This window comes from Acanthochromis polyacanthus, chromosome 14 (genome assembly GCF_021347895.1).
Source record: "Acanthochromis polyacanthus isolate Apoly-LR-REF ecotype Palm Island chromosome 14, KAUST_Apoly_ChrSc, whole genome shotgun sequence".
NCBI lineage: Eukaryota > Metazoa > Chordata > Actinopteri > Pomacentridae > Acanthochromis > Acanthochromis polyacanthus.
In genome coordinates, this window is record NC_067126.1 from 34,854,170 (window position 1) to 34,865,461 (window position 11,292).

The following is an 11,292-nucleotide window of genomic DNA, read 5'->3' on the forward strand; positions in this document are numbered from 1 at the left end:
ACAAAGGCCATTACAGATCGTTCCGCTATTATTTTACCTGATAAGTACACAATTTGTCCAAGTGCAAGTCTTAGCAGCCAAGTTATGATATTGTAATAAGCGAATTAAACCTTTAAAATCTTAGGTAGGAAGTATGAAGTAATACTCAGTGGAGTCTTGAAAGTGCAGCCTCTGTAGACAAACATCCTGGGGCCAAAATAAAAGTGGAATACTCCTTGAATAAACCTTATGAATTCTAAGCATATTTTGAGTGAAATCGTCCTTTAAAACTGTAAGTTGTGCATTTAAATCATAAATTGTACACTTTAGTAATCATCTATTGAGGAAACTGTCTTTAAAACATGCTCTAAGCCCTGTGAGTGCAGCCTAAAGGTCTGCAGACACATAGTATTGCAGCAAAGGAGAGTGTGTGATTGATGGAGCCTGTAACTGTGGTTACTACACGTGCACATGCGCACAACTGAAAATATTCAGTCAGGCACTTTAGCCAACAGCTAACATTGGCCGCTTGTGTGCCACACTAGTTACACACAGTAGCGTTAGCAACATAGTCCATGGTTAGCAACAAGACCGACATCAGCATCACGGAGTGTTAAAGGTCAACTAAAGAAAAATAATAACATCTACAGGTATGTTATCCTGCTAAACGCTCACATATCAGCTACATACATGTAGCATGTTTTCTTATGTTTGTTTCGTGGTAGGAAATGCCGCGGTTCGTTTAGTAACGTTTAAGCTAACAAGCTAATTTAGCTAACGGTTACATTGAAGAAAATGTGATGAGGCCACTCAAAGTGTCCAAAATGAGTCAGACTTATGCGCTTTGTTTATGTAAGATTGTTACATAAAATATTGAGGATGTGTTTAACGTAACGTTCTGGGTGAATGGAGTGGCGGTTTGTCTTAGTGTTGAATAATGTCGCTGTTTGTCACATTAAGATGTCATTTTCATAAACCTCTTGATTGTCAGACAACGACTAAAGGCAGTTGAAGTCACAAATTACTATCACACTTCAATGCGGGGTGTGTGGAGTAAACAGCCAATCTCAAACTTGCAAAGAGGTAAAAGTTGGTTAACGTTACTTTACGTTAACGTAAACTCCCTCAGCAGGGAACGCTAGCTGCAGTTAGCATCGGCTAATGTCGGACGCAGGATCGCAGCTGTTGTTGGTGGAAATGATCAGTCGTAGCAGCGAATTTACTGTTCGTTTCGGGATAGCATGTCCGTTTCTGATTCAGCCACATCTCTACCAACAATAGGCTTCTCCAGGGAAGGTAGCTAGCCAACATTACTAGCTAACGTTACTGTTTTCTCCGTTGGTGCGGAGAAGGAGAAGCCCCTGACTGCAGCCCGCAGATCGGGGCGTGCCTCAACGTGGGCGGAGTTAAACGTTGAGCTCCGCCCACCTTGAGCTAAACGTGGGCGGAGTTAAACGTTTAGCTCCGCCCACATTGAGCTTGACTCATTTATTGTCACCATCTGGTGGCGGAGACTTAATAGCACATTCACAAACGTCAATACAGCTTCTAAATGCTGGCCTAGAAACCGAGCATCTTATGTGATTTACTGTCATGATTAATTTTATATCAGCATTACTATTTATATCAGGATCAGGTCTAGAGCCAAAAAGTAGTTCTTTGGGAAAACATTTTTCTTGTAGTATCAAATCCCACAAATACAACATATACAACCCCTGGCAAAAATTATGGAATCACCAGTCTGGGAGGACTTTCGTTCAGTTGTTTAATTTTTTTTTAGAAAAAAAGCAGATAACAAACATGACAAAAAACTAAAGTCATTTTAATTTGCAACTTTCTGGCTGTAAGAAACACTAAAAGATATCAAGAGGAAAAATTGTGGTAGTCAGTAACAATCACTTTTTTAGACCAAGAGTGATTGGAAGTTGCTGCAGCACACCAGTTTGCTGATTTCCAACCAAACCAGCTTGTTGCTCATGCAGACTGTGGATTTGGTTGTTGCTGCTGGGCCAAATAAACTTGGTTTTGATGCTGCTGCTGCTGCAATTTTTCTCGTCCCACGTCAGTTTGATGATCATTTGCAGAACCAATCTGGGATATCTCCAACAATTCGTGGTGATTGACCCTCTTTGAAAAGTCCGATAATCCTCCCCTTTGTTTCAGCTGACATCTCTCATGTAGGAGTCATGATTCATGTCAATCCACTTGGTGCAACATCTCTCCAAGGTGTGATCACTCCTTTTAATCTGCAGACTAATGAGCAGATGTAATCTGATATGGGAGCTAGTTTTGGGAATGAGAATTTATGGGGTGATTCCATCATTTTTTCCTCAGAATTGATTCCATAATTTTATCCCTGTGCTTGGTCTAAAAAAGTAATTGTTACTGACTACTACAACTTTTCCTCTTGATATCTTTTAGTGTTTCTTACAGCCAGAAAGTTGCAAAATAAAATGACTTTAGTTTTTTGTCATGTTTGTGATCTGCTTTTTTACTACAAATTAAAACAACTGAACGAGCGTCCTCCCAGACTGGTGATTCCATCATTTTTGCCAGGAGTTGTAATACTATAGCCGACAACTTTTTACTTGGGTTCAACTTTCACCTAACTCAAACCCTGTCTAACTAGGGCTAGCTGGACTGAAACAGTGAAGTGAAATTTGTGATATACAGCATACATAGACACATTTGGATTTTTTTTGTACACTGAATTATATCAGCTACATTAAAGGAGATCAGAGACAGCAGCAATGTCTCTGCCATTGATACCTGACCATGCATGGTTATTCCTGGCTGATAACACAGATTTCCTAAACTTTGCACTAATGACTTTCTTAAAGTGTCACTAATCCACTCAAGGATATAAGACTGAACTGACAGTCTGTTACATGTCTTTCCTCAAATCAAAGAGGGCTCTTAGCTTGGCCTTCATTCTACATAACTGAAACAAAAACATAATCTCTGTATAGAGACTTTCTGTATATGATTATGCCAGACATAATATATCAGAGTCTGTACAACTCACGAACCATGTACATTTGTAGGGGTCAGATGTAATGAATTAAGCTTCAGCACCGTTGAACACAACTTTATTCTTTTCTGTCAAAAGCACAAAACACCTTCATGTTTCTCCTGTCAATGATTTCTTGACAGAATGTCTCATAGTCTTCCTGCAGACTAAAAAGAAACAGGAACGGTTCTCTGACATCAGCGGTCTCTTCTTCCTGGCCATCACAGACACACAGGAGTTCCCTGCCCTCACGCGTTGCTCCTTGGCCATGGTAACAACTTGGGGAAGGGAAATTTTTCCCTTGAAAGTTCTGGTCCCACACCACCGGGCTGCTGCCATTGCATCCCTGACCAAAGGATTCTCCTAAACAAAAATAAAGAAAACAGTTATTTAAGTAAAGGCTCGGAGATTGCAGAAAACACTGAAATGAGACTACCCATCTCAGGCAATATACCCCGTTTCCTGTTCCCAGTCCTGTTCTCAGCCTCATCTAGAAAGGAAACAGATTGTGGTGTCTACAGGCACAATGAAAATGCAAGATTTAAGTGGTTGATTTTAAGTACACAGAGAAATAATGACTGCTCTGTGACATGGAACCTCAACAACCTTGATGGATATGTGTGAGACAATGCTGGCTGGAACAGTACCTGATGCTTCAGGGGCAGATTCTGAAAGCCTAAACATTTTCAGGGGGACTTCAGCCACATCCTGAAATAAGTGGCGGGGATCAGTCTTTGAGCAATAGTTTCACTATATACCAATTTATCACATGACCCCTCACCTGTAATTTTTCTGCTCTCGTTGCCTTTTTCTTTGCTGCAATCTCTCTTCTTCAGATCATGGTGACTTAATGACAACAAACATTCACAATGAAAACATTCATGCAGGTCAGATGACAGTGAATACAGTAAAACGTGATTTAAAAGAATCTGGTTTAAAGGTGTGATACTGAGGGCGCTTACAGCATGGGGAAGTTCTGCAGGAGAACAAGACACCACCATCTTCTAATCTGCAGCATGTTTTCCTGTGAAGAAGGAAATGCAGAAGATTAAAATATGTTTCCAAAAATAATACCTTCATCGCTACAGTCAAGCATAACGTGTCACAATTTGCACAAAACCTCACTGAAATCACAACCGGCCCCCATTACAATGTACAGAGATACTGGTTAATATAATATCATGCACATTCTGTCAGGATACAGTTTTTCAATACAAAGAGTGTGTTTTAAATGCAGATAAAACATTTTATAGATGTCATCCATATAACATACTGAGTAGTTCTTACCATCAAAACAAATACGCCACAGTTGGTGGAGCATCTTTGCAGTGTTTTAATAAAAGAATGGCAAGGAAATAGCAAATGTTAGCAAATGCAATGTAGTAATGTCTCACCTGAACATCATTCACACCAAGCTGCCTCCAAGGGCCAGGAGATGTGAGCAATGTGCCTGGTCAAAGAGTAAATAAAAGTACAATAAACCATTTTAAAGCAACACTTGGAACAAAGTTGGAAGAGGCTGGAACTTCAAATCAAACGTTTTTGTAATGGGCTTGAACAAACAAAACATATGGTTCTGTTTCCATCTGCGTAGAATAATGTAAAAATAAATAAGAATAATGTAACAATTACTTCTATCCCTCGCAAACACTCACTTTTGTTGTTTGTTTTTGTTTGTTTGGAACATCTTAATGCATTCAAATAAAAACAGAAGCATTTATTAAACAAACAAAGGACAAGTGGTTTAAAACAGAACTACCACTGTCCAGGAAGGATCTTGGAAGGTGTCCTAAAAACCTGACTAGATGGACTCTACTCTCATCTCTCCAGCCGCTGCCACAGAGGGGATCTAGAAAGAACATCTCCCTAGCCTGTGGCCTCAGTATCTGTTAAATGTGTTCAAATACAACCAAACACATAAAGTTATGGAATGTTACAGAAATACTAACAAAGCTCCCATGCATTTAATATACCAAAAAATTTAAATCAGCAATGAGCAACTTTGTTGTGTAAGGTCATAATAGAGGACAATATAAATGTATTTACAGAGTATCCAGTGTCCAGGTACAAATAGGAAGCAGAACCCACTGGAGACTGGCTGCATTGTCCTGTAAAAAGATATCAATAACTGAATATGAAATGCTCAAACTCCACTACAAAAGCAAAACTTTTTAACAAATTACCGGCAGGTGATCCATGGGGTTTGTGGATGATGGTGGAAACCATGTGGCAATGACGTGGCTGTTTGCAGCAAACACGTGCTCTATTCTCTGTAACAGAGATAGATAATTGAACTATACTATCCAATCCATTTGAATTAATAGTTTTGTAAACCTTTCATTTTAGCTGAAACTCTTCTATCACACATCACACCTGACACTTTTCTCCAGCCGTTCCAGCCTGCCTGTACACGCTTCTTCACCTCTTTTCCACACTCTCCATTGCTCTGGACTGTTGACCCTAAGTACTTAAAATCCTCCACCTTCTTGATCTCTTCTCCCTGTAACCTCACTCTTCCACTTGGGTCCCTCTCATTCACACACAGATACTCTGTCTTGCTGCGGCTAACCTTCATTCCTCTCCTTTCCAGGGCAAACCTCCACGCCTCTAGCTTCTCCTCCAATTCCAGTAGATTATTCTGAATATTTTGAATCAGTCTAATTCTAAAAGGAATGGCATCGTTTAAATGTTTTGTTAAACGTCACTTTTCTAATGGGCTTGCTACTTAGCACGTGACAAAATAAATAAGTCTGACGTAAGTCTGAAACTAATGCAAGGAGATAATGCAACTGGAGATAAAATAATATCACTTCCTTCCTTGTCTGTCACAAAATAGCAAAACAGCAACGTTTAAACAAAAGATAAACATGCTTACCTCCATTTTGGAAACTTCTTCTTCTTCTCTAATACATTCTTCTTCTTCTTCAACGGTTCAACTGCGCTATGCGGGCGGAGTTAAACGTTTAACTCCGCCCACGTTTAGTTCAAGGTGGGCGGAGCTCAACGTTTAACTCCGCCCACGTTGAGGCACGCCCCGATCTGCGGGCTGCAGTCAGGGGTACTTGCGGAGAAGAGCTCGCTGCACATCCTGATGTCCACTTTAAAACTTTATTTACTTCATTATCGGGCCAGTATGCTACTTGAGCTTGGTTATTGTTAGACAGAGTTTAACAACCAGAATGAACAGTCTGTTGGCAGATTCATAGTACACGTAGCAATTTCAGGATGGCTGACTGCACACCAGAAGCCCCCTCCCCCTTTCACATTACAGTCTATTTTTCCGAAATGATCTCAGAAGAGACCTATTGGAAAAATCACTACTAAATAGTTGTGATAATATGCATATACAAGGGTCAATATATAATTTAGGGACTTTTGAAGTCCATGGGATATATCATTTTTATGTTCATTATGATCATGTATTTACAAATTCCATATTTATTTACTATGGAAACAATCACTTATTAATAAAAAATGACAGGATATCACTAAAATGTCAACTAAATAACCGTCTGAATTTATTAACAGACACCTTCTAATTAGCTAAACAAGAATAAAATGAGCCTATTCAAAAAATTGTTTTGATTGTGTTCTTTTTATTAAGTTGAGATAATCATGACAGATTTTTTTTTTTTAGCAATATATCAAATTTTGTATGGAAAATAACAAATTGTACCTGTGTTCGAGAAATCACTTCCGACTAAGTTACCCATTACAAAAAACACCTCTAAAAGAAGTGTGTTAATTTGAAGTCACATAACTTGGTCATTTTGTTTCTCTATGGTCATTTTGTTTCTTTATTTGATCATTTTTTGTCCTTTTTTGGGCATTGTAGGTCTTTTTGTCGGCATTTTATGCCATTTTGTGGCCGTTTTCAGTCTGTTTGTGGTAATTTAGGTGTTTCGTGGTCATTTTGTGGCTGTTTTCAGACTGTTTGTGATAATTTTAGGTGTTTTTGTGTTGAAGTAGTGTGTGAGTCAAGTGTGGATTTATGGCATGTTAACAGGTTTACTACAATATCTTTATAAATAACTTTTGATTTCAATTTTACTCAATTGTGTATATCTTTCTGTAAATGTCAACTATGATGCCTGCCAACTACGTTACAAAAAGTCCCACCATTATATATTGATTCTCTTATTAATTAAAAACTTATGTTGCGTAGAGATAATCGTTGTAAAAGGATGGCATGATTATTTACAAGCCTGAGCATTAAATGCTGTTGGAGTGGTGTATCTTTACAGCAGCAATGAAGATATTTATGGTGATTTGTTGTTAACAGGTGCAGGTTGAGGACTGTCCTCGGTAAAGACGGATCCATAATGTTGAACCCGACCAACGGTGACCCTGGTCACGTTGTTGTGAATTATGTCGAGGAGTATTTAGATCTGGTGGAGTCGCTTCCCTTCGACTTGCAGAGGAGTGTGTCCCTCATGAAGGAGATTGATGCCAAGTATCAAGGTAAATAAACAGTGTGGATTACACTGACATTTAAGTTTGTCCTTCACATCAGTTTACCTCAGTCAAAAAGCAAACTGCAATGGAAAACATACTTTATTACTTTTCAAACCTATTCCTTGATAATGTCTTCAGGAGAAACTGTAGTTACTGTTTTCTTTTTTTAAAAATCACTGAAGTAAACTGTAATTGGAGCGCTTTTGTTTGGAAATTATTTGTAATACAGCCTACAGGCCTTTATAAAGTCGTCAAGTAAGCTAATAGCCTGCTTGCTTTATTTGGTGTGTTACAGGTGTACAAATATGTACACTAAACCTACCTGACACATGAGTATATAACCGACAATAGAACATAGCATCCAGTAAAAACCAAAAAACTATTCACCAACCGAAGATGAATGACATTACGTTTTAGCTATGTAGCTACAATTTATGATTGCGTTATCACATGTACACACATTACTCTTAAGCTGTCTCTGTAAATCTGTTGGAACAGCTACCACTTTGTTTTCTCAGCCGTCTCATCACCAACTCCAAGTGATTCTCATGTCTTTTATTTTTCATACGATATGCATGATTCATATTTATTGACAACAGTCTGAATTGACAGTTTTGATTCCAGGTGCACGTTTGCTAACTTTACAAAAACTTCAGCCTCAACACAATAATGCAGGCCAACTTACAAGTCTTCATGACAACTACTTAGCTAAAATAAATCCATTTAATTACAAGAGCTTTGCAATAAATCCTCCCTCTGAACCCTTTCAATCAAACTGAAGTCCTACTGTGACTACAGTGATTTCATAACACTCTCTATCCCCAAGGTTCGCACTGTCTTTGGCGGGAATTGCTTTGGCTTTGCTGCAGCTGTTGACTGGAATTCCCTCCAAAAATCTCTGAAACTGTCATCTCTTCCATCAGTTTATATATTTAAGCAGGAGATGCAGCAGACCCAAGCTGACCGCTGCACATGCTGCCTGTTTTCACTGAACTGCTAGCATTAATCTAGGATGCTTTTAATCTCTGCTTCAACACCTGTGTGTCCTTTTTGGTAGATGTGTTATTTGTTATCTTTCTTCCTGCAGGTCATCATTGTTAGATGGATAGATAGATAGATACTTTATTTATCCCGAGGGAAATTCAATGCAGTGGAGGTAGACTGAATTAGTATAAATGTTTCGGTTTAAATTCACTCAGTACAGACGTGTGAAAACCACATCACAAACTGCACTCTTCAGAATGAACATTTTTTTATCCAGTATTAAGATAGGATTTGTTGGCTCACATATTAGTTTTAGTCATTTCTGAGTGTGCCAATTAAACTGAGAACTGTTACTTAACGGTAACGTACCAAGTCTGCATGATGCCACAATTATTTTTACGCTGCACTTGGCAGACATACTGTAGTTTATAGCTGACAGAGGTTGTACCTAACCCCCTGTTGCACTCTCTCATTGCTCACCAAAGTTTCAGAAAGAAGCCTTGAAACCACAGCCACCAGTAGTATGCTAAAAGCTGTAGTTACTTCTGTTTGTCCCTTTTGAAGCATATTTAGAATTTCTGTTTTCTAATTGTCCCTTGATTCTTTTTGGCAGATGTTCTGAAGGAGCTTGACGACGCCTATGAACGATATCGCCGTGAATCTGACTCACTTCAGAGGCGCAAGCTTCAGTTATCTATTCAGAGGGCACTTATCCGCAGCCAGGAACTTGGAGATGAAAAGATCCAGATTGCTGGTCAAATGGTACGTAAAGAACGCCCTCCAGTGGAGCTGATCATTGGCAAACTGATGAGGATAGATTAGGGCTTTCTTCTACGATTTGTGTCAGAAAATCTACCCTGAGTAAATCAAGCAAGGGTTTTATATGGTGTGATGGGTTTCATCTGTACATTTCATTGAAATCAGTTTGAGAAAACAGTTTGCAGGACTCCAGCAGTGAACACTCTATGAACTTATCATAGATGGTTACCAGAAACAGAACACCATATTTAACCTTAGTGTTTGACATATGTTCAGTATGTCAAAGTTGAATCAGATTGGGACTCTTATGTAACAGATATTAACAGAGGACAGGCTTGGCAACAATTTAAATACAAACTTTCACCTCAATTATTTGTTTATTTTAAAGATTTTTTGAGGTATTTGTTTTGATGGCCAGAAATGGCCAGGAAACGGGAGAAAGAGCAGGAGATTCAGATCTGTCTAGATGACCAGAAGTCAGACTGTAGGTTCAGCTGCTATGAGCATTTTAGTCCATTTGGTATGTGCAAAATAATATAATGGAGTTATCCCTTTGTACAGTTGTGTTGACAGACCTCTAGATGTCAGCAAAGTCTAAACCGTTAGACGAACAAGAAGCATGTTTTTAAGTGAGTTACGCAAGGAATACAAACGTATGTTTCAAATAAATTAATACATCTTTTCTTGACAAAGAAGTTTTAGTTTGAATCTTAAAATTTAAAAAAAAAAAATCACATTTATATGAGGTTTGTACGTTGTACTTGCATATCGAAGGTCCCCAGTTTGTGTCCCGGCCTCCTGGGATCTTTCTGCATGGAGTTTGCATGTTCTCCCTGTGCATATGTGGGTTTCCTCTAGGTACTCCGGCTTCCTCTTACAGTCCAGAAACATGCTGAGGTTAACTGGTAACTCCTAATTGACTGAAAATGTGAGTGTGATTGTTTGTGTAGCCCTGTGATAGACTGGCGGCCTGTCCAGGGTGTCCGCTGCCTTTGCCCTAAGTCAGCTGGGATAGACTCCAGCCCCCTCGCAACCCTAATTATGATTAAACGGTGCATAGATAATGGATGGATGGACATTTCTATGAGAACACTTTTTTGTTATCTACATATACACCTGAGAAAAACAGACAGAGCTTTGTATTAAACTGTGGATGTTCGTTGTTTCAGGTGGAGCTGGTTGAGAACCGAACACGACAAATCGACTGGCATTCTGAACTTCTCCTTTCATCACAAGAAGTCCCAGAAAGTCATGTTCCCACAGCAACATCAGTGACAACCACTGCAGCATCCTTGATGTCCTCATCGTCGACTACCGTCACTCCAGGAAAACCGGGCCACCACGACAAGAAGCGTGACGAGGTCACCCCAGGCTCAGGCGGAGGAGACAAGGCTGGAGGGAAGCGCTCGAGACGCCAGAAAAACGGGGAAAACCGTGAAAGTTACGGAGGTCTGGATCACGCTGAGGAAGTGGGAATGGGAGCGTCGCGGGAAAAGAGAGCCAAGACATCCTCTAAGAAGAAGAAACGATCAAAAGGAAAGTCGGAGAGAGAAGTGTCTCCTCCAGACCTGCCCATCGATCCAGATGAGCCGACGTACTGCCTGTGTGAGCAGGTGTCTTATGGCGAGATGATCGGCTGCGATAACGATGAATGTCCCATTGAGTGGTTTCATTTCTCCTGTGTTGGGCTTCATCATAAGCCCAAAGGCAAGTGGTATTGCCCAAAGTGTAGAGGTGAGAATGAGAAGACCATGGACAAGGCCTTAGAGAGGGCCAAGAAGGAGAGAGCCTATAACAGGTAGCTCTGCCTAGCCAAACGAACAATGTTGTGTAAAATGGAATTTTATTCGTTTCAGTTTCCATTTACAGTTAATACTGAATTCATGAGAGGGATCCTGTAAATAGTTATTTTTGTAACAGCTGCATAGGTCGTCCCCTTCTGCTGGAGTATTTGTAAAGACTAGACGTAGTACAGAACCAGGACCATGTGCATGTTTTTAACCAGCTGTTGTGCACTTAATCCCTCTTTGTTCTCATCATGCATGCAACTTCACCCGCTCATTTCTATATGCTCAGTTAACAAATAAAACATTTCTAAACTAAAA

General features: G+C 39.6%; 1 protein-coding gene across 1 annotated transcript; it reads left to right on the plus strand.

The window, feature by feature from the left end:
- Positions 1–461: 461 nt before the first annotated feature.
- ing1 (inhibitor of growth family, member 1) lies at positions 462–11,292 on the plus strand. The gene is made up of 4 exons (XM_022195841.2): positions 462–629; positions 7,272–7,450; positions 9,042–9,190; positions 10,357–11,292. The coding sequence occupies exons 2-4, from the start codon at positions 7,312–7,314 to the stop codon at positions 10,987–10,989; spliced, it is 921 nt and encodes a 306-aa protein (XP_022051533.1). The 5' UTR covers positions 462–629; positions 7,272–7,311; the 3' UTR covers positions 10,990–11,292.